At 48.2% G+C, this 23,113-nt stretch overlaps 2 protein-coding genes across 7 annotated transcripts; both read right to left on the reverse strand.

The window, feature by feature from the left end:
- Positions 1-2,917: 2,917 nt before the first annotated feature.
- On the reverse strand, positions 2,918-17,734 carry LOC120683610 (protein argonaute 1B-like). Of its 4 annotated transcripts, none has more exons than XM_039965699.1 (23): positions 17,396-17,679; positions 9,176-9,897; positions 8,845-9,065; positions 8,616-8,771; positions 8,400-8,533; positions 8,138-8,247; positions 7,943-8,049; positions 7,720-7,858; positions 7,469-7,585; positions 6,421-6,528; positions 6,242-6,313; positions 5,408-5,530; positions 5,152-5,317; positions 4,952-5,073; positions 4,739-4,876; positions 4,505-4,647; positions 4,354-4,416; positions 4,219-4,282; positions 4,009-4,144; positions 3,852-3,925; positions 3,676-3,770; positions 3,561-3,592; positions 2,918-3,467 (listed from the first exon to the last, which is right to left on the reverse strand). In XM_039965699.1, the coding sequence occupies exons 1-23, from the start codon at positions 17,448-17,450 to the stop codon at positions 3,262-3,264; spliced, it is 3,303 nt and encodes a 1,100-aa protein (XP_039821633.1). In that variant the 5' UTR covers positions 17,451-17,679; the 3' UTR covers positions 2,918-3,261. The 4 variants fall into 4 exon arrangements, with proteins under 4 accessions (XP_039821633.1, XP_039821632.1, XP_039821634.1 ...); XM_039965700.1 differs by having other exon boundaries at positions 2,923-3,467; positions 8,616-8,765; positions 17,396-17,734; XM_039965701.1 differs by lacking the exon at positions 17,396-17,679 and adding an exon at positions 11,500-11,756 and having other exon boundaries at positions 2,923-3,467; positions 8,616-8,765.
- Positions 17,735-19,883: 2,149 nt separating this feature from the next.
- On the reverse strand, positions 19,884-22,054 carry LOC120683053 (eukaryotic translation initiation factor 3 subunit G-like). 3 transcript variants are annotated; one of them, XM_039965068.1, is made up of 4 exons: positions 21,620-22,054; positions 21,139-21,164; positions 20,651-20,752; positions 20,170-20,583 (listed from the first exon to the last, which is right to left on the reverse strand). In XM_039965068.1, the coding sequence occupies exons 1-4, from the start codon at positions 21,966-21,968 to the stop codon at positions 20,545-20,547; spliced, it is 516 nt and encodes a 171-aa protein (XP_039821002.1). In that variant the 5' UTR covers positions 21,969-22,054; the 3' UTR covers positions 20,170-20,544. The 3 variants fall into 3 exon arrangements, with proteins under 3 accessions (XP_039821001.1, XP_039821000.1, XP_039821002.1); XM_039965067.1 differs by having other exon boundaries at positions 19,884-20,752; positions 21,620-22,030; XM_039965066.1 differs by lacking the exon at positions 21,139-21,164 and having other exon boundaries at positions 19,884-20,752; positions 21,620-22,040.
- Positions 22,055-23,113: the final 1,059 nt, after the last annotated feature.

Below are 23,113 nucleotides of genomic sequence, written 5' to 3' on the forward strand. Positions count from 1 at the left end.
AGCCTTTACTTTTGTCTCGTGTGCCGTCGTCCGTGATCTGACGACGATGATGAGGGTGGCCTCGAGGGTAAAGGGTTGTCGCAAGTACAAGTGCTCCGGCCTCTCCCTGGAAAGCCAAGCGGAAAAAGGAGGGAATAATTGGAGGAAGCTGACGCTGATGCAGGGTTTTCTGATGGCTAGAGCAGTCGGGAAAAAAAGAAAGAATCCAATCATGAACACTAGGTAACATCAAAAAGTTTAGATACATAGAGCTAAGCAGGCACCTGTTTTTTTTTTGAAAAAGACTTTCACTCACCTTAAGAAGACACATCACACATCTGGGACCATTGCTGAATCAACCGAGGTCACTTCCACTGTCTCCTAGTTTAGTGGCACCCAATATATTCCCCCACATGGGTACTGTGACGACAGAGAAATGCATATGCAGTGCACCAAATTTCTGAATGTCTCTCGATGTAGACTTGAACAATAGTACCAATTAATCGACCCATGAATCTCTTTTATTTCTTTTTTTTTAGAAAAAAGCGACCTACGAATCTGTATGTGGAGGATCGGATCGATGTCCGCACGTGCCTGGCCTAGTGAGAACTCTGACGGTTTTATCTTCAACCCTGCATTTTTATTGGCCGTTGGCCGGCCTGCAAGAAGGGCAGAATCCCTGCGTTTAGTAATCTCTCGTGACAGTCGCCAAACGTGGGGCCCCGAAGCCCGCAGGATGCTTGGCTGCAAAGGTTAAAGCATCCTGGGAATTCCTGCTGCTTCCCGACCAGTTCTCCGGTCTCCTCGCGAGACGAGGACAGTACAGCTTGAGCTTGATGAGCCGCGGTAACTTAGTTTACAGTTTCTCGCGACCAGACCGACAGAGTGAACTGCTTACGGTGAACTGGTGGCAGCAGCAGTGAGCAGTATATAGTAGTAGTATATGATTGGCCGCAGCGGATCTCGGGGCGATTTGTTTATATTAGGCCGGGTTTAGTTGGGACGGGATGCCGGCCGGGGGTTTGTTTGTTCGTAGCGCTGTCGCGGCGCGCTTGGCCTGTCCGGTGAAGAACCTTCGCCCGCGGGCAGGCAGGCATGGTGGCATCATGTCGCGCCCGCGCTCACGGGTCGCGTTCGTTCGCTCGTTCCCAGGCCATGAGGCTGGCAGGCAGGCCCGCCCGGGGCGCTGCCCTCCTCCTCCTCCTGCTGCTGCCGCCTGCTCCTGCGAGGAGACGGAGCGGGGGAGAGGAATCCTATGCGCGCGAGCGAATCGGAGAACGCGATGGCGCCTGATGCCGATCGCACGCGGCGCGGGCGCCTCTTGATGCGTGCGCGTTTGGAGGGTAGCGGCAGCTTTCCGGTCGCGATCATGTGTAAGCGCGCGGCGCTGGTATCTGTGGAGACGGGGGGCGCGCGCGGGCGTGGCAGCGGTGGTGGCACACGCGACGCGAGCGTACGCTGCAGGCTGGGCCCGGGTGGACGGACGCCGCGGTAGATTCGGAGGACGGGCACGGGCTGGTGGGCGCGCGTTGGTGGCCGGTGAGGTTGAGAAGTCGGCACGGGCACGGGCGTACGGTGTCGTGCCTGTGCAAGCGGTCGGTACGTACGTGCGCTGGTATGTAGTTGCCGTGCTGCCTGTTGAATCTCGTGGATAGGAGGCGAGGTACCACAACTTGGCAGGCACAGCATTGCAGCGTTCTGCAGCCGGTCCGTGCACAAGATCGAGAGAGCGCTCGGCGGCTCGCCGGTGCCGCTCGCGGCGGCGGTGATGACGATAGCAGGTCGGCAGTGGAGCAAAACAGTAGAGTGAAAGCGAACGGATAGATGGGCATTACTGTACTGATGACTGGGAAAACTGACGTTTCGGCGGAGAAGATAGAGTTGCTGGTGTGGCCGCGGACCACGAGGGCCCGTGGACCGCGGCCCACGTTCGCACGGGAGAGTTGAGGTCTCCATACCATACATGTCCGATTTCGGACGGCTTCTCCGCTTCAACGCCAGGGTTTGTTTCCACTTGATTTACCCGCGAGATTTCGCCCGCAAGTAACGGCGCAGCGTTGCGTTACGCGCGTTTCGCCTGGAAATGTGGCTGCTTTTCTGGGCTCGTGCCCACGGTAGCCACAGGAAGAAATTAAATCTGCTGGCTTCCGTGCTCGAACGGTGCTAGCTCACCGGCCGCGACAAGGCGTACGTCACTGGTTGGTGGCTACTGGCTTACGGTCCCGGGCTCTGATAGGTGGTGTGGTACAGTGTGGTAGCGCGACGAAAGTCAGGTCCACTGTGCAACTGCGAGACTCCGGTCCGATCCAGTCGGTTGTTCAGGTGGCACCAACGCAGTGCACGGCCGTGTTGTCACCTTTTTTCTTCCGATTTCGTTGCTGCTGCGCGTCCTTCGGAGTACCGATGTGATAGCAGGGTACAATCACGTTGACAGAATGATGGGCCAGGCGAGCTGAGACGAACGGGCATGACGCTTGGTACATTCGGCACGTGAAAAAGCAGCCCGTCAAGTGGCCCGTGGCCGCGGACGCGATAGCCTCTTTCTGATGGACGTGCAGAGATGAGCGCGTCCGGAGACTGCTGAATGCCAACGCGAATCCTTTTCTTTTCCAGAAAAAAAAAAAGCAATGCCAGCGCGAACTTCGCAGCGGGGACGGGGTGGCAACTCACGACAGGCCCGGCGCCGGATTGCTGTTTGGCGTCTGGGCAGGTTTAAATCCACGTCCTAATCCAAAATAGACCATAACTATTCTCGCAGATGAATTCACAACGAAACACCATGCTGAACAAATAAAACTAGTTCCTCTCTCAAAGAAACAAATCAAGCAGATTTTTTTTTCTTTAAACGTAGGTAATGCGACCTTATTCCATTCCAGAAACAAAGTCCGGTGGGCACCGCACAGCTAGGCTGCATCTCGATTCACGTCTGACCACAGCGTGATATAAGATTAGTTACTAAGAAACAAGCTGCCATACCAGTATTAAAGACTGGCTACAACTTACATCAAATAGTTCACAAGCAAGCCTCGCAGAACAATGGTTCGTCAATACATACCAGTCTTAATTGCGGCTGGCTACAACTTGCAACAAATAGTTCAATTCAAACACTAAAACAAAGCTCCCAATGGCAGCGTTCGCAGCATCACCGATACAGTACAGGTACTTGAAACCAACAGATTATTGGGCTAGTCTGAATGCATAACAGCAGAGTCCAACAGTAACATCGAAATGGGGCTGGTACATGGAATACTCCAGGGTACTCCTTGGAGGCTGCACAGCATCTCAGCAGTAAAACATGACGCGCTTCACGTTTTCCTTGAGGGCGGGCAGGGGCCTAACGGCAACACTCCCTGCAGCCCTGCTGCTGCGTGCCCCACCTGGTGGAGGGCCACGGGCACCACTTGCCATTGACCCACTGTCAGAAGTATCTGGTTCCATGTAGAAGCGAGCCCGGAAGGCTGCCAAATGAGCATAGTATGCTGGAGGCACTGCACGAAATCAAGCAACGGTCAGCGAGTTATTTGGCCAGAGTAACACCACAATGGTTGATCTAGAGACTGTTTTTTTCAAGTTAGGCTTACCAATTGACACGGAGCGGGTGCACCTGGCGTACCTGCAAAAGTTGAAACCACGTTTAATAGGCAGCCGTTCAAGAGTATGCAGAAAGTAATGGGCCAATGGAGCAGTAGATATTACGTGTAGCACAGGTTGTTTGTCAGAGTCTGCAGCTCATCAGCTGTAAACTTGTTCTCATCCCACAGGACATGATAATGAGCTGGGCGGCTTGTTCCCTGAATAGATGAAAACTTCAAATCAGTAATCACTTGCCCATCTATCAAGTGATGGATTGAAAAAGAGGATGAAGAATCAACCTGAATGCCAGCATGGCTACACAGGTAGAAATCAAATTCAGTAGGATGGCAAATCTTTGAATCAACCACAGTGCCTAAATTCATATAAAACAGTTTCTGGTCAGAATCAAATTAGGCATGCCAAACCCAAAAAATTGGAGGTGCAACGTGAACTAACCAGGCAGTATGTTCCCACTTCTATCAACCGTACGCTGATCATTGTGGTTATTAGCAAACAACCTAGTGTGATGCCGCTTCTGAACTACCACAAAAGTAACTGGAGGCTGGTAATTGGGCTCCAAGGATGCACAAGCCTATATCCATGTTTGGCAACAGTGAGAAAAATATGAATAACAGGATCAGATGAATGCTATCGAATTACATATACCTTTCTGATGGCATCAAGTTCATACAGCAACACTTGATAGAACTGTCCCTCGCTGACACCATCCCTGAAATTAAAAACTGTGTTAACATACTAAAAATCTTGATCAGAAAAGAGATGCTCATGCAAGGCAAGAACCTGTAGAATATGATCCTCTGAGGTTTCTGTCCAGTTGCCCTCTTAAAAGAAATGAGAAGTTCCCTACACAATAAAAAAAAAATTACGCATATAGCAGAATCCAAAACTAGATAAGTGAGAATAAATTTCATTATATCAGTAAAGATCATACTTGATCATGCCACCGGTTATTGTCCCTCTTTGTGGATCTTGCCATACTTTGAAAAGATCCTGAATCAGCTCCTGGCGATGGGCTTGAGCACTCACGAGTCCAGCATACTTGGTGACCTCAGGCCAGTCTTGCGAAGCAACAACCTGGAAAGGGAACAAGTACCACTATCATCACAGGTAATCTATCACAGCAGAACTTCTTGTCTGTCACCATTGTAACAAGTGTTGCACTTACAGCTGCAATGGAAGGACTGGAATCTTCTCCAGGATGAGGATGGGTAACATCAGCACCAAATATAATAGTTGGTCTGTCACTGACAAGGGGGATTCTCCTTGTCAAAGCATCTACAAGTACAGTATTCCTTCCCCCAACCTGAAAAGTAGGCAAACCATTAGAAAACTAATGATTCAGGTATTACTTAAGGATGGAATGGCGTGGAGATTTTACCTTAACATTTATTTTGAGTGCAACATTTGCAAGATACTGCTTGCTCATCTTAAAAACATGCTTAGTCAGACAACACTGGGAAACCAATCCTAGATCAGTCTCACAGATCCTCTTGAGATCCCCTGAGGAATGAAAAGAATGCTGATGACAAAATGTATTGAGCGGACAGTGTTTAAGTGTCTGATGGAACAGAACATTACCGTAAAGAGAACCATTATTGTCAGGCAGTATTACAATCAGCAGGTCAAGTTCCCTGCCTTGTGGTCTCAGTATGTTCATCGCATCTTGATAACGTGCCTTTAATGCTCTCTCAACATGTTCTGGCCTTGCAGTCAGCGGGGGCAGCACAGGCTGAAGAGCAAAGTCCTAGAGGGAGAATGCAAAATATGAAGAGTAAATAACACAAATACCATAGGAATATTGGGCATGAGTGATATTCGAAGGACAAAGACATACCATTCCAGATATTTGGCACATATTTGCCAGCTCATCACAGAAGCTCCTAGCAGCACTATCTTGCACGTTCCGAGAAAAGTTAATACACACCCAGTTGCTGACTCTGCCACCATTAACCATTTTCTACCCAGGAAAATAACAACACAAGACGAGATTATCAAATCAAACAACAAACAGGGAAAATGTATATAAAGGCAGGCAAAAGGTAGAAAACAGATGTTATCTGGATAAAAGTATCGTCAATGGCACATCATAGGCAAAGGTAGAAAACAGATGTTATCTGGATAAAAGTATCGTCAATGGCATATCATAACCTAAAGGATTAATGTTGCAGTTGACGTGTTGCACAAAAGAAGAGCAAAGTCGGACACAATTCAGGAGTTCTTGATAGAGCTTTCTGTGCAAATAATGCAAAATCCCTCCCTCCCAATATGCTTCCATGAGACACTAGATAAATGCAGAAATTTTAGGTGACAAGATGATAAAAACAAAAAAAAAATCAAATACAAGAAGTGAAACAATAAACTGATTGTAGTTGTAGTTTCATCAACAGGCTAATTAGTTGTATTAATCATTGCAGAAAAGATATAAAGTTTCAGCGTGCTCGGCTGCAGCAGCCGCCCAGCAGCTGCAGCCAGCCAAGCTGCGAGGGCATCTACTCTCCCAGTTGCTGCTTTACTTTCTGCTTATTTTCAATTTTGGCAAATTATAGCACTTATTTAAATTTGTTATGGTCCTCGCCTAATGTTACCACGAGGGGAAATTAAATTGCATTTGAAGTAATATAGGAAAAGTTTTATATAGATTTCTTGGGACATATTTAACCAAGCATACCTTATTCATCATGTTCCATTGGCCAACTCTTGGCAAAACATCCCTCTCTCGGCCACTATCATGGTATTTAAGCTAATTACACAAAAGTACAAATTCCACATCAGTAGCCATGCACAACATATGCATAAATAAGGAAAACAAAATATAGTGATGCTGTTAGACCTTAGAAATTAACTTACCCTTGGTGGTGGCAGAACACGAGCTTCAACTGCTGCAAGGCGTTCATCAATTCTTATACCAAATTCCTGTGCATACGGGTCTTCATAGTATGCATTGTGATGCACAGTCTGATAAAAACGAGGAAAGATAAAATAAGGACGTAAGTCAGAATCATCAATTCAGCTGATTGACCTAGGTTAATACTAGAACAAAAAAACCTCTGCGTAGTATTACAATTAATCATTAAACAGCAACAATTCTGATAAAAGAGATGATACTATTTACTAGAAAAATATGACTCAAAGAAACATTTTAATTATCAAACAGACCACCCAGAAAGGCAGAGATCATTCAGATGCACATGTGTAACAAAAAAAAATGACAAGTGGCAATAATTTTGTAGTGCCCCTAAACCATAAAGAATGCAAAAGAAAGTGAGTAAGCAGGGCTCCCAAAGCTCAAAAGCTAAATATTTCTACACAGGCTATTATTGCAACAACTCCGCCTGTGTTGACTGGAAGATTTTCTTGAGTCGCCTCAACATAGCCGGTCCCAAGCCCGGGTAAAGAAGGGTTGTGTTAGCTTTGGCGAACCAGTGTAAAAACAGCCATTCTAATGGATATGAAACCCATAAGTAAGTTATTCGGGGTAGGGTCGGGGACTCAGGGAGTCAGGGTGGCACCAATTGAGGAGAAACTTACCAACATCGGTTCAGATGGTTTGGACATGTCCAACGGAGGCCGCCTCGAGGCGCTGGTGCGTAGTGGGGTTCTAAAGCGGGTCGATAATGTAAAGAGGGGTAGACGTAGACTTAAACTGACTTGGGACGAGTCGGTTAAGAGGTAGCTTTGGATAGGAGCGCTTGGAGACTAGCTATCAACATGCCTGAACCGTGACCTTTGTTTCTTTTGGGTTTCATCTCTAGCCTACCCCCAACTTGCTTGGGACAAAAGGCTATTCTGTTGTTGTTGTAGGCTATTATTGCAGCATGGTTAAACAGCTGAATTCATGAGATGTGGATCACAACACTGATTACATAATATGTAGAAATACATGATCAACTGTCACCTGTAAGATGTCCAGCTCACGCTCTCGAGGGCGTTGACAGGTCACTTTCAGTAGAGCAGTGATTTGTTTCTCATTGAGTCGCTTTGAGTAACGCTGTCCTTCAACTATCTTACAGACCTGATATTACATATTTCAAAAGCATAAGCAACTTACAAAAATATGCTGAAGCAGGATGTAGCATTGAGAACACATTCAAAGCATAAGCATAATATAGCAAATCAATTTCAATTGAGATAGTTCAAGACACTAACTTCCATAGGCAGATAATTTGGTCTTTGCTGATTGCCCACTTGCAAGCAAGGTAAAGTGGTGTGCTGAATACTAAAACCATAAGTCTCCATGAAGTATTGCACCACAGTCTTCACAGTACCACGATCATCAACTGGGAATCTATCACAGAGAAAGCAACAAAACTATGTCAGACTATTATCCTTTAAGCTATTAACTCATACCAGCAAGGTAAGACACACATACGATAGCTCTCTTGTTGCTTGTGAAGTGAGGCCAGAAATACGATATTTTCTGCGCATATTTCCTCGGTGTGTGACCTCGACCTTCACACCTCTCAAGGCTTTTTTGATCTACAGAAGTTAAAAAATGATAGTAAGTTAGAACCATCTAAGCATAAAGCAAAGTTACTATAAAAAAAGGTGAGGTAATAATTCAAACCTTCACGCGATCAGAATCAGACAATGGTCTAACTGATATATCTCTGTTAAGAAGCTGAGCAACAAAATCAATCACAGGGAGAGGCTCGATAAACGCAGTAGATGACATATCTGCATGGGCACAAATCAAAGGCTAAGACAAGATCGATACTGATCCCATAAACTACACAATGTTCATGTAAAATAGCATAATAACGACATGGATCATGTGACAACTAAAAGAAAAGCAACGAAATAAAAAAGTCGAGGTGATTGTATCTAACCAATATTCAGGGAAAGGCCCATCTGTGTCGGCCTTATGCTTTGGTAAAAACCGCGCCAACTTTCCAAACCCTCACCAAGTTGCTGGCGTCTCCCTAAGTTGGGAGAATAAAATGATCTACCAACAGGAGAATACCTACACAAGAAAAGTGTAACTACAATGAAGACTTTGCCACAGAAAAAATAGCTACAAAAATATAACTAGCTCAAAATATCACCTCGCAGTAGGCAGTTCACGTAGTACAATGTCAAGCACTTGAAGAGCTTCTTGAGGAGCATCTGCTTGCCTTCCAGCTAGGAACATAGCCAAATGGTGGAGATCAGCACGGGCAGCAAATTTGATCACCACCCTAAATACTCTCTCACGCCTGAATCAGAAGGGATGGCAGAAGTCAGCAAAAAAAATTGCTTTGAATGTCCTAAATATAGACAGCAGCAATACCATACCTCTGCCCGCCTTGGCCACCACTAAGACTATCTTCCTCATCTTGCAAGGAAATTTCAAATGTCCTAGAAGTAAATGGCAATGGTCCAGCTGTATAAAGGCTCTTTCTTCCATCGTATGCAGGTAGACGCCCACCCAATTGGGATTGTCTATACAGCGTTACAAGCTCTCCCATGACAGCACGATTGACACCACGTGAAGTAACCTCAGGTGTTATAGATACCTGAAGACAATAGATTGATTGAACATAAATTACACTTGTCCCAAAAAATAGAACAAAAATCACAAATAACAATTGGCATGAAATAACTTCTTAGGAGGAGTGGAGCTTACATCGTATTGGTGAAGATCTTTGTCAGGAAGCTCAGCAAAGAAATGATTTGCCTTCACAATGCACCTGTCCCCATAAGTACCCTTGCCAGGGCGCAACGGGAACCGAAGAGATTTGCTTGATGCCGGTGCCACTTGAATTTCTTGGCTTGTGGAAGTCTGACCACGAATTGCAAGTTGCTGAAATTGTTGCTGGACATGTCCAGAGCTCACCTCTGCCATAGGCTGTGAGGATGAGCCAGGTCCCGATGGGGAGGGTGAAACCATCGGGGCTTGATACTGGACATATGGGGCTTGGTGCAGCTCGGGAACTGTTCTGGATGGACCTGGAGGAACATTTCGTCCAACACTACCTCCCCTATGCCCACCATAGTATGGCTGTGGCATTCCACCTCTGGGGCGGGGACCACCACGTCCCTGGTAGTCACCGCCACGTCCCTGGTATTCACCGCCACGTCCGTGGTATTCACGCGGGTGATACTCAGGTGGCCCACCACCCGGGTGATGTGGCCCTGGCCCTCCACGGCCCTGATAGTGTCCACCACGGCCTTGGTGTTGACCGCCACCACGGCCACCCTGTTGAGGCACCCAGCCGCGTCCTCCACCATGTTGTTGAGTTCGCTCAGTTCGCTGTGAAGAACCTTGTCCAGAAGCCCCTGAAGACTCTCCAGAAGCTTCTCCAGAGCCACCAGGGCCAGTTCTCTTCTTCCTCACCATGATGGGCACTAACATGAGACAAATACATAAAGACTGAGATGATGACAAACCAATGTATCAAGACTTGACATGAAGGAAAACTGTTTGACTGTATATCTGTAAAAAATAAAAGGAGAATTGCAAGAGTTCACACAGAATAAAGAAAATGTAAACAATATAACAAAAATAGAAGATTCTACCAAGCTGCATCCAGGAATTGGTAACATAACAAATAGAAAGGAACTGCAATTTCACAAGTACTAGGAAACAAGACTCATGTAACTGATTGCATTTTTATTTGCTTTACAATTCTTAGTTTTGATTACTGCACTTATTGCACTATTTCTGTGGTTGGCTGCGAGCTTCTGTCTAAAAGATTGTGGGCATGTAGGTTAGGAAAATGTAAGAAAGAGCATGTCAACAAAAGCAGAGTGATATAGGTGTCTCCTTGGTACCTAAATTTTATTTATTTATTCAAAAATAATAGCCTATAACACATTAACAGGCAAGAAATAAATAAAATCAACGAGTCCCCCCCTCCCTATACACATAACAAGAACTATACTTTCATTAAACAGAAAATGTATGTGACTCAGATTTCAGGGATGTGAAAACAACGCCATAGCATGAGACAAAACGTATGGACGAGAACAATGCAGCACAGACAATGAAGCTGGTAGATACTACAACTACACACCTATTAAAGACTTGCATTATGTGGTGTTTGAAACTTGGTTTCAGGAAGGTTATTTTCTAGCAATAGCTGTTCAATAGAATGCCTCGAGATGACATCTAACATTTTTTACCTAACCAATAACCATTTTGATGACGATAAACAGAACAGCTTTTACCTAAGCATCCTTTAGTGTAGAACATTATAGTATACTCTGTGCTCTCAGTTGTAATCAATGTCGGGAGTTCACACTAAGTGAGAACTTCGAACTTTAGGCACAAACTGATGTTGGAACTCATCAGCATTGTTGGTGGAGGCTGAAATTTAACTCAATAAATTATGCTAAAACTAATCCTTGTATGTTGACGGAAAGACAACAACAAAAAACTAGCCCTCCTAAACCCCGATTAACACAGTCAGACACAAGATTCAGCAGTTAAAACTCACAAAAATACAGTGGACGCCTTAAAACACACAAAAATACAGTGGACGTCTTACTTGAACGTAGAGGTAAACAACTACACAAGCAGACAAGCAGCAGAAGGGAGCAAGAGAAAATCAATACGTTGAGACTTTGAGAGCATCCGGCAAGCAGTTTCGCCCAAATATCAAGCACGTGACACCTGAAAGAACAGAGGTCCTTATCCCGCAGCGCAACTAAGCCTCCTATCTCCACATTACGCCCATAGCCTAACAAACCGAAGATGATAGCAAAAACACGCGCAAATGGTCAAGCCCCATCGGATCAGCTCACCACCGAGCCAGGGCCGGCCAAATCGACCAGCAGACCCCGCCAAATCCGCCAGCACCCCTCTCGAGCTCGCCTATTCAAGAAGCAACACCGCCGCAACGCACTAACCCACCCCCGGAACAACCGCATGCTACGCGGAAACATACGCCCGCAGAATCAGCGCGCGGGAAGCAGCAGATCTAGCAGAGCACTGGAGGGGGGCACTACCTGCGCAGGGTCGGCGGACGGCGGCGCGGGACGGGACGGGAACGGAGCGGGAGTGCTGGGCTCCCAACCCCACTGATGGCGCTCCCTCCTCTACTGCCTGCCGCGGCGCTGCTGCTCGCTGGGTGGTGCTCGTGCCCACCACCACCACCACCTCTCCGCCTTTTTTGAGGGGAGGGGAGGGGGAAGGCGACGGCCGCTTGGGGTTAATTAGCGGCAGCGGCAGTGCGGCTCGCTGGGGAAAGCGCCGAAGCGAGCGCAGAGCTGGGGGTGGCTGGGTGCCCGTGTCAGGGTCAAGGGTCAGGGTCACTCACTGGGTCTGGTCGCGGCGCGGGGCGGGCGCGGGTCGCGTCGCCGTGGACCCGGCGACCCGTTCGGAGTGGGATTAGTGGAGCAACGTGGAGGCGGGTGCCACTGACGAGGTGGGACCGGGGCCGCGCGATTGGCCGGGACCGCCTCGGGCGCGACGCCTCCGGTTGGATTAGTGGGGCTAATCAAAGGTTTAGGCGGAAACGACATGGCGGCCCGGGTGTCAGGAGTGGATGGATAATCGTGCCCCCCTCGCCCTGTTGTTCCCCAGGGCCCCAAGACGTTTCGATTGGTGATTGGGTCGCCTCGCTTACGTGAAGCCCGCGCGCGCTAGCTACGCGATCATACCGTGTTCGGCTGGAACAGCGCTCCCGTTCCAATTTCAGCTTTCGGCCACCAGTCAGGTAACAATGTTTTTTTCTCCCACTATTCCAGCTCTAGTCTACCGAACATGGTCGTATGCGTAACAGCTCCAGCCTACCGAACATGGTCGTATGTGTACCAGCGTACGGCGCGAGAGGGAAACGCAGGAGAGGAGGGCTCGGCTCGGCGATGCGATCACGGGTGAGGAGTTGCGGCGAGCCATCAATGACCACGAGGTGCCTACCCTCGACTGTGTGTGCGTGTGTGTGTAAAATGGGGCAGGGTGGTTCGCCGGTGGCGGGTCGCTGTCGCGGCACTCCCGTTTCGGCTAAGCCGTCCGGAAAAGGGAAAGGAATGGGTCAAACAAACGGGCCGCCGCTCGGTGCACCAGCCAGCCACCAGTAGCATTTGCTACCGCACCCAACACGACGGGCGGGGGGCACAGACCTACGGCCACCCTAGCGGATTGATGGCCCAGCTCGGTTCCGCATACGGGGCGCACGCGCCAGTGCGTGGGGGCGCACCACACTGTTCACGTCACTGCGCGCGGGATGGATAGGTCACTCAACAGCGGCGTGGTAGGCGGGGCCCGCGCTGCGAGGGCCGTACCGGGCGCGCGGCCAGCCGTTGCTCTGATGGGCCCGCGGCCCGATGACGGGGACGGAGTGGAGCCCGCGGTCCGGGTGCGGAGCCGGAGGTGGGGGTGGGGTGCAGAGCAGGCTAGGCCGGCCAGTGCCCAGTGGGCTGCCTCGGGCCTTACAACCAGAATGACACAGCCGGCCGAGGCCCGGCCTTCTCCAAAACCAGACCTACCCCGCTTATCGATTCGTCGCCGTAAGCAAAACCGCAGGATAATCTTTTTTTTTTGAAATAATACCGCAGGATAATCTCTACAACTAAAAGCAAAACCACAATTTCAAAAAAAAAAGTAAAACCGCAGGAGCGTCGCTTCTCTGTTTGCGCTCGCATCGCAGACGTAGACTAGAGAGCTGCAGCACCACTAGAGTTTTTTTAAAAAAAAAAACCCTCCTGCGGAATTGCGTCGCAGGGGCTCGTATCGTGCTCGTAGAGTCGTAGTGGTGCCACTGTCGCTGTCCAGGTACTGTACTGTCCGAGCGTATGATACGGCGCGGGTATCACGTCGGTCGTACGCCCACGGCCGGCCTCGGTGTCTTGGTTTCGGTGGAGGGGTCGAGACAGTGTCCGCATCGGTGGGCCGCGTACAGTGAAAAGGATTTGCTGGGGGTCACCGATGCACAGTGTGCTCTCGGTCCTGACTTTTTAACGGTCTGCATTTCCTTGTCACGACGGTCGTTGTTGCGAGCAACGCATTCGTGTTGACGATATGTCTAACGCCCACCGCCGCTCGCTATCCCTGCCTAGCATAGCACCTTGACGATGAGGCACAGCCGCATAGAGGTTTAAAAGAAAATACTGTTCTCTAAACAATGCCCACGGTCACAAAGATGACTTGGACCTCTCGAAACTGTTTTCTAAACAATGACGCTCGCCTTTCACGGAAAAGGAAGGAGGGCACCTCGTCCGGAAAAAAGAAAACATTAGGAAGAGAAGAAGCTTGCTCAAAAGAACCACCGGTCTTGCCACATGTGGCTTTTCGAGACCAAGCCTTTCCGGTACTTCCGGGGGCAAAGCTAGAACACGAAACCACCGGGATCAAATACATGTATGAACACTGTTGAACAGTATTTCCATTTGATTTAACAGATTTCGTCAGGATCCGGCGACCCCAAGGGCAAAGGACAGTTTCGCCCTAGGTACTTCCTACGCAGCTCTTTTTTTTTAAAAAAAAAAGTACTTTTGAGAAATGGCTAAATTATGAGTTTTCCTTTGGTCTTTAATGATCTTCTTCCCAGTAACCTTATCCCTATGTAACTCTTCCAGGTTACTCTCGTGGGTACTCCCTCATTCGAATAGGTGAAGAACTCCTTACTTAAAAGAACTCAAGTTCTTACATAAACCTATAAACCCACACTCATATGACAAATTCCATTTTTTTTAAAAAAAATAAAAGTCTATTCTGTGGTTTTACGTGGTAAAATAGAAGCGTGCCTTATGGTCTAAAAAATGAAAATGTGTTCCTTATATGAGGGCCAAATAAAAAGGAAACTCAAATGAGAAGACTATGTTACAAGGACAACTGACGAGCTACTCCCTAGCTTAGTACAGAGCGATCTCTTCTTGATAGAAGGGACCATTCTGGCTCGCAATGAAAGCGAAGAAAGCCTAAGCACGAACCACCAGGAGCTTGATCATAACGACAGGATGCTAGGAACCTAGTTAGCATAGCGTTGTAGTGAAAGTTCGGCTACACATAACACATTCTGACACTGTTCTATAGAGATAAGAAAGGAAATGACCCAATAACTGAGGAAGCTGGTCTGGACCATCCAGCTGATGGTACCGTGCATCGCAGTAGCTTATTTTTCTTAGTCAACGGTATAAGAATGTTCATGTTCCGTTCTGTGTTATAGTTTGGTAACGTGTGTACTCAAGCGAAATGATGAGAACGACGGCAAACACGAGCCGATAATTAAACTACAGCGTAGTGAGAAGCTAAGAGAAGAGAGAGTATGTTCGATACATCTAGGGTTAAAAACGGACGAAAATATTTCCGTTCCGACCCGTTCTGTTTTCTATTTTTGTCCGTCCGTTTTCCGTATTTGTGGGATTCCGTTTCCGTATTTACGAAAGTAGAAATGAGGTTTCTCCGTCCGTTTCCGAGAAATCCCGTTTTTACATGGAATTGACCCGTATTTATTCCGTTTTTCATCTCGTTTTTAATCTATATAAGATATGTCTAAAAATTGATATGTTCAAAAACATACCAATCACTAAGTATACATGTTAACATATTAACATATGGCATACTAGTGAATATTGGACTAATAACTTCGTATGTGTATATTATTTTGTGACTTTATTAATTTATACTTGAGAATATTTGATCGTGTTATTCTTTCCGGCTTAACGTTCGTTTTCGTACTTCCGCATAATCCAAGAGGCAAGAGGTCCTCTGTTTTATTCTTTCAGGAAAAAAACAGCACTGTTGCTCTTCCTCACAACTTCATCAGAGATGAGGCAAGAGGTCCTTTGCTGACACAATGGTGCGACAAGCGGACGTGACTGTTCGCTTGTACCCACGGGCCATGGCCGGCCGCTCCACGGAAACCGACAGGTGGGCCCGCAACTTCAGCTCCGGCCTCCGGGCCGGACCGCGTCAAACGGCCCGTGAACCTGCGCGTGGGCCAGTCAGTCGCCGCCGACGTGTGCAGACGGCACGGCGCGCGGCCCCGCCTCTAGGCCGCTGGGAGGCCGAAACGTGTCGCACCAGGCGCGCGGGAGGGCCCACCTGCACGACGGCGTAGTACGGGGCTCACGCACCTCTCCAGCTCTCCCCTTCTTCGGTGGTGGCGGACTGTCTGTACTGCACCCTCGCCCATAATGCCGTGGGCCCGCCGCGGCCCTCCTCTCCCTCTCCTGCGCTACGCACCACGAGCTTCCCCGGCGGGCCCAGGACCCTCGCGGCCTCTTGCTGCGCCTGCCGCCATTGATGGGCCCGCCCATCCAACGCCCCCGCCCCGCCTCTTGGGTGAGAACAAATGAACAATGGGCGCGCCCACTGCTCCGTGCGCCGCAAGTGCCAAATGGCTGTCCCTTTTTCTATTGTCGGGACTTGGCGGGTCGGCCAGGTCTGTTACTGTTGTGATAAGGGCGTGCGTGTGCGTTCTTGGATGTAGCTGTTGCGCCTTGTCTCTTGCAAAAAAAAAAAGAAAACTCGAGCCACACAAACCCGCTTGGCCGCTACAGTCGTTTCGAGGAAGTAGAAACCGGCTGCAAAGCAAGGTCCGCAACAGTCGTTTCAATGGAATGGAAAGTAGAGTAGGAAGGGATGGCTGGTTTGCTCGTGCAGGAAGGCATGGCGCCAAGTGCTGAGATTAACTCTTTTACGTGCGCGTGTGGGAGAGTAAACCAGTGAACGGTAAGTTCTCTACTTGCTTCATCTCCCAGGTGAGCAGCTCGTGGCCTCGCACGAAGTTGGGATCAGGCGTGAAGACTCCTGTGGCCAGCTTTGAGGGGTGTTAATGGATTATGACTCTAATAGTCTCTTCACAATCTTAATTAGTCTTTAATTTTTTTAGCTTAAAATTAAATAAGATTAGAGTTCGAGACCCGACTCTTAGATTATCAAAACAAAAATTATGACCCTACCTACAGATGCATGCGCATCCAGGCAGCCCGGGGCGGTGAAAAAGACGATCCATGGACGCGAGTAAACGAGCGCTGTTAAAGATTTGTCAGGTAGCTGTTCTAGCCATGGCATTCGGTCCTCTGAATTATTACGCCTCTGTTTGACTGACTCCACAGTTGTTGAGGCTGCTGGCGTGTCCCCTTTCTCCCGGTCCTAGCTAGCTACCGGGACGTGCTCGGCAGGTCGCTGACTAGGTCACTGCACTCGCCGCAGCTCGCACATTTCTCCGCCCTCACTAACCGCAGTTCAACGACGGCACAATAATCTACGCGAAGGACTACTCCGCCAGAACGATCCGATGAACTGTTCAGCCCGAGCGAGATCGCTGTAGGCAGGCAGCCAGTCGGGTCGGCGCGGCATGGGCGCGAACAGCGCCCTCGCTAGCTCGCCGCGAACAGGCAGGAAGCGACCGACGTGCCCGCCGCGGTCAAAAGAGAGCCCGCGGCGCACAATTATGGCCGTGTTTGGTTGAGAGTATGAAATTTTTTTTATAAAAAGGCATAATGTAAGTATGGAGTACTAAATGAAATTTATTTGTAATATTTTTTAACGGATGAGTGTAATTTTTCGAGACAAATCTAATGACAATAATTAGTCTCTGATTTGCTACAGTAATGCTATAGTACTGTCTTTTAATTGTGCGGTCAAATGACTCCTTAGATTGGTCTTATGAATTTACGAGGTCTTATGAATTTACGAGGGATCCTGAATTTACGAGGGATCCTGCAGGTAATTTTATAATTAGATTTTGTTTAATACTCTAAATTAATGCTCAAATGTGTAAAAAGTTTTCGCCAAATTTTTTTCAAACTCAAACCCCACGCGAGAACTGTATGATCTGACGGGACGGGGCAGGGCCTGCCGGAGCGAGGAAAAGGCAAAAACCGGAAGCGGGGCAGGGAAAAGCAGGCGGCGCCGAAGCGAGACGAGGAAGGGGGAGGAGGGCACGGGGCGTACCTTGATGGGGGCGCCCGTTGTCCACCCGCATCGCCATGTCAAGGTCACAGATCATTCCACGCCGCGGAGCCGGGGGCGCGGGCCGGCAGCCGGAACGCGGCGGCCACTCCGCACGCCGTCGCCGAGGGGGAAAAAAAAGGAGGTCTATGTGATGGCTGCCGGAGCGGGGCGGATCACGAGCGCGCCGGGGGGAGGTGCCGGGTCTTATTGGAGGCGGCCGGGCTGGGCGACGCTAGCGATGGCAGCAGCCAGCAGCTAGGAGGGGGGCGGCGGGGAGGAGGAGGATGTGGGTGGGGCTCGGCTGCCTCACTGGCCTCGTCGTAAGCAAAAGATATCGGTGATGTGTGCGCGAAGATACGCCCAATTATTGCCGTTGGCCTGGCGCCGTGGAGGGGGAAAAATATGGCGGTATGTGGCCTGGCTTCCATTCCCCGCGATCGATCGACCTGCGAGCCCTGCTCCTTTGGGTAATGGTGCGGATTAGCCACCAGCCATTAGCCGGCCAGCGTGCGCGCGAGCTTGATGGCTCCCGTTGGGGACGGAGGGCCCCTCCTCCCAAAATGGGTTGCCAGTTGCCACTACCACCGAGCACCGATCATATTCGCCATCACAAAACAAAAGGCACGATTGGTCAAAGGGCAAACCTTTGCTGGACGCCAACTACGGTGCGTCGAAATGACCCAGGCGTGCATTGTTTAGCACCAATGGCAGCATAGTGTTGGATTGATCTCCTTCCTAATAGACCCAACGGTCTATTAGGGCCTTAATCCGCGTCCTGATCGGGGGCGCCCAACCCTTAATGGTTGGTGGGCCCCCGCTGCACAGCGCCAAAATAAAAAGGGGGTGAGGGGCCGGGGCACACGACACGAGGTTCGTCGCGCCGCCAGCACCCTCACTCACATTCCCTAACCCTAGTCGATCTAGAGAGAGGCGCTGGAACAGTGGGAAGTCTCACCGCCGCCACCATCAACCCTGGTTCGTCGTCGTCGGCGCCGTCCACGACAACGCCACCACGACCGTGCAGCTGCTGCATCGCTTGCCGCTGCCCTAGAGCAAATCTTCATCAGCGAACCTGTGATGGCTGCCTCAAGCTCCTCCGGTGGTAATGGTCTCTCTCCCTCTCTCTGTACTCTAATATACTCTCTGTGTTCTAGATCTAGGAACTCTTTTGCACTTGTGAAAAGGAAAGATGGAAGATACCCCTCTTGATCCGTGTCTAGTCGATCCTAGAACACTAACTGTTATTAACACATAGCACTAGCTAAGTTGCATTCGGGTGATCCGACGCGCGACGCTTATCTGAAGTGACATGCAGGCAGTCGCTCACCTAAACAACCAGCCGCGCAATTTGGTATCCAGCGAGTTGCGGCCGATGACCTGTTTGGAAAAAGACCCGTATGGCTTTCTATGGTCGCCAAGCTCATCCGCTTTGTCGCCATCAAGAGCTCGATATTGCCTGACATCCCAATGAAAGGGGCGTTGTTTTATGTGTGGTGGTCGAGCCTCTTATGAAAAGACTGCAAATTTGGCATCTCCTCGAGGAAAAGACGGTTGCAATACATGCTTTGGAATTGCAGGACGATACAGTTTTTTAGGTCACTGTCACCTTTTTTTTCACTGGCATTTAGTTGACTTGTCAGATTGGAATGATCTCTGTTCGCTGTGCTGGTGCTGGAGGCTGCTGCTGGAGTGGTGTGAGAGAAAAACACTGTTGGCTGGCTGGTGGCTGGAGGCTACTGCTGGAGAATGATGTGAGAGAAAAACACTGTTGGCTGGTGCTGGAGGATCAGTGGAGTCTCGCATCTGTGTAAAACTTTGTGACTGCGTCAAAATAAGAACGTCCGGGTTATTTGTCTTTTATTGTCCACGTAATAAAAGTTGAGCAAAGATGAGAGTCTGAGGCAACAGGACGTCTTTGCCTTGTCCTAAAGATGGAACAGAAAACGCGTAAAAAATTTGCCTTATCCGCTATGAGGAACTCTGAACCAGTTTTCGACCCACGGTCCAGTAGAGATACAGTTTGATTAAAAGGGGCCGGCCCGACTTATCTGAAATTCAATCATCCGCCTTTTCTTTTTTTTAACAACGCTCTTTTACATCAAGCTCTAAAATATTTTAAGTGAAGATCAGAGTAAAGCCTGCTTCCACACATATATTATTGCTATATATTTTCCTGTCACAACAATGCATGGGATTCAAATGTCTTTTAGATGATGGATACGATCTCAAATACGTAGCCAATTGTAATATCCATATGCAAGTTGCATTATCGCAGTTTTATGTACTCCCTCTGTTCTAAATTAACTAAATTATACTAGTTTCATAACAAAGTCAAACTGTGTCTCGGAGCTATATGTAATGCGAGATTATAATGATTCAATCAGAGCATGGATATGCACCAGTACAACATTACAACAGCAAGTTAAACAGGAAGCCATGTCTGGTTCAGAATATGCTTGCTGATGCATACACAAACAGATCAAACATGTAGGTCCAAAGTGCCATTCTGAATGCATCAAAGCTGTAACGGAGTTGCATACCGAACTGGCAATCAGTGTATACAAGAAACTGGTGACCGAATGAAGGAAAAACTCCAAGGATATTGTGACATACAGAATTCATCCCATCCTCCAATATTCGCATTTGAAAGACTGGCAGATCGCGAGTACAATTACCTCGTCAAAATAAAATAACTAGAACAGGTCTAGGGCATACGATATGCGCATAACACTGAGTACTAGCTGCATAATACTGAGTACTAGCTCAAACGACCATACTGATAAGCACTAGGGTGAATATACCATGCTAGGAGAGGTAGTAGCAAGAACTAGATCGGCCTGTCTGACCACTCGACTCGGAGGATAAGGTTATCATAACCATACCCATTGAGCTTGCTGATAGCCTTCTCACCATCCTCTCTGTGAACGAAGTTGACAAAACCAAACCCCCTGCTTGACCGAGTCCACTTATCCCTCGCGACAAAGGCACGGGTAACAGGGCCAAATGTCCGGAACAGCTCAAGGAGGTCAGCTTCATGGGTGTCCTCTGACAGATTGTTCACACGGATGGAGTTCTCATCATTCCTTCTCCTCATAGTTGCTCCACTTGTATCTGCACCTTCTTTCTTGTTTGGAGGAACATACACTTGCTCACCAAGTGGTGCTGCACGGCCGTTGGGAGTAGAAGACCTGTCAACAAAACCTTCTGCCGGTTGAGCAAGGTCCTTGTAGGGGCACCTTGAGGTCCAGTGGTCACCTTTTTTCCCACAGATTCTGCAAAGCATGAGAAGGGCACCACCTCCAGTACTTGCCATAGACAGTGGATCACAAGAGGTAGTTGGTTCCTCAGTTTGTTTCCCTACAATTGAATGAATGGTTAGCAAACAAAGGCAAGATTACAGTAGAACCAGCAAATTTGAAGCTTCAGAACCAGAAAAATAACGTGCATTATAAACAAGAAAGACAAACTGTCAGCCGCTTTAAAAAAGATTAATGTCGTAATTTCAAAAAAAACGTTAACAATGGTGAGTTGATAGGTTTTTATATGTACAAGATGTACACTACTGAGCTGACAGATCTTTTGGCGGGTAAGGTTAGATTTGATCAAAAGTAACAATGCCTGAATTTGTGATCAGAACCAGACCAAGAAAAATGAGTTATAAGCAAAACAGTCATGCTAGATTCTTGTAGTGTGTTTGCATGCAGATTTCAGGAGGATATAGCCCTACTGTAGAATGAGATCACCTGGAGTTGCTGCTGGCCTGCTGCAACTGCAACATAGCAATAACAGCATGGAATTCGGTATTTGAGATGAAACAGAACAATCTGTCTACAAATTTAAGAAAGGGATTAGAGCTGGTCATGTTCCTTTAATATATTAAAAGTAGCATTCATCAGCAGCTAGAATTAATGTCTAGACATAAGACACAAATCAGGGAGAATAAAGGGTCACAGGAAAACGCAGAATGCTAATTTTGGGTGCGTGTGGTGTGGTAGCAAGCAATTGGAATGAGAATGAAGGCATGTCCCTTCCATGGTAGGTGATACGTACACACCACACGTCCATAACTAAAAACAATACGATTAGCACGGTAATGGTTAACCATACATGGTCGACGCACATTAGTCAATCAATAATCATGGCTTCAGAGATAATCAAATTCGATCAACGCGGAGGAGATCTAGGGTGGAGGAAACGCATGAGGGGGAACAGAAGAGCCGTTACCTGGGGCTCGTGGGCGCTCGAGGAGGACCTCTTCGGTGGAGACCATGGTGAGGCGCGAGCCGTCGTCGTCCCCCTTGACGGCGTCGCCGAACTTGGCCCACGAGCGGCGCTCGACGGCGCTCTTGGAGAGGCGTGCGTGTGCGAGGCTGCGGGTGCGGGTGGTGGTGGTGACCTTGACCTTGTTGCCGTTGTCGTCGAGGCGGTACTCTATCACCGTCCGGAGGCCGCCCGCGTCGGGCTCGAGGACGACCCGCGGCGGGAGGAGGGGGCCGAGGTTGTCGCCGCCGTCGTCCTCGAGCTCGCCCCACCGGAACTTGTGCGGCTGCTGCGTCGCCACCGCCGCCTCCATGGCTCTCTCTCTCTCTCTCTCTCTCTCTCTCTCGCACTCCGCGCGCGCTAGGGCTTTGGGGGTGCGGCGGTGAGGAGACGGTGACTGGTGGTGCGTGGTGAAGTGGGTGAGACGGGGGAGTGCTTCGGGTTTGGCCCCGGCTTCAGATTGGGTGGGCCGTAGTGTTTTCTCTTTTCGGGCCGAGGACGTGGGCTACATTACTTATGGGCTGGTGCAGGCCGGCTTTTTCTCCAAGGATGCAGGACCATAATTGGGCTGAAGAAGATCTATTCGGCCCGGTCTTGAAGCTTAAAATGTTTTCGGTTTTTTTTCATTTTTATATTAAAAAAAATAAAATTTCAAAAATATATGCCGAATATGAAAATTTTCAAAAATGGGTGCCTGTCGCCCCCCTAATGGGCGATAGGGTGCCTGTCGCCCATCCAATTGGCGAGAGGACCTAAATGTAAAAAAAATTTACATTTAGGTCCGGGCGTTCTGGATTCTATGAAATAAAATCAACAACTTTTGTTACATAAAGTTTTTCATTTGATCAATGTATCTAAATCAAGAAAAATAGTTCTTGTACCTAGAAAAATCTGAAATAATTCATTTGGTCTAGTTGTGCTTATCTAAAATTTACCAATTTTTTATAGCTCTTAGGAAATAAAATAATGGTATTGTAAAAGTTATGGCTTCTAATACTCAGTATAGCAGCATGGATAAATAACCCATTTAAACTAGACATATTGCAAGATCTAATTTAAAAACTTATTCTAGAAATGTTTTCTAGGCCTACCAATTTTGTACAAGGCTATGCTCACCATATGCAACACTCTGTCCAAAGATGACATGCATCCAAAGGATGGATCTTGAGATTTAAATAAAAGTGCATTAAACTGGTATTTAAAATAGAGCAAGATACATTGATCAAATGAAAAACTTTATGTAATAAAAGTTGTAGATCTTGTTTCATAGAATCCAGAATAGTTGAGTTTGTATTTTTTTAATTTTTCTACGATTTTATATACAAGTTCACTATTTAATGCGCCCTGGGTATTTAAATTACCATTGCGAGAGGCCACCCACTTTCATCTGGGTGGCCTCTCGCAATGGTAATTCAGATTCACCAGAAGACCGGTGATTTAGGTGAAGGGTCAACACAC

Source organism: Panicum virgatum, chromosome 7N, assembly GCF_016808335.1.
Source record: "Panicum virgatum strain AP13 chromosome 7N, P.virgatum_v5, whole genome shotgun sequence".
Lineage (NCBI taxonomy): Eukaryota > Viridiplantae > Streptophyta > Magnoliopsida > Poales > Poaceae > Panicum > Panicum virgatum.

Excerpts from the sequence above, each read along its gene's own strand:
- LOC120683610 (XM_039965698.1), bottom strand. The coding sequence starts at position 9,889 with ATGGTGAGGAAGAAGAGAACTGGCCCTGGTGGCTCTGGAGAAGCTTCT. Across the intron at positions 8,534-8,615 it reads CGTGAACTGCCTACTGCGAG|GTATTCTCCTGTTGGTAGAT; the intron begins GTGATATTTTGA and ends TTTCTTGTGTAG. Across the intron at positions 3,468-3,560 it reads CACCCGCTCCGTGTCAATTG|TGCCTCCAGCATACTATGCT; the intron begins GTAAGCCTAACT and ends GATTTCGTGCAG.
- LOC120683053 (XM_039965066.1), bottom strand. The coding sequence starts at position 21,968 with ATGGAGGCGGCGGTGGCGACGCAGCAGCCGCACAAGTTCCGGTGGGGC. Across the intron at positions 20,753-21,619 it reads CGAGCGCCCACGAGCCCCAG|GGAAACAAACTGAGGAACCA; the intron begins GTAACGGCTCTT and ends ATTCAATTGTAG.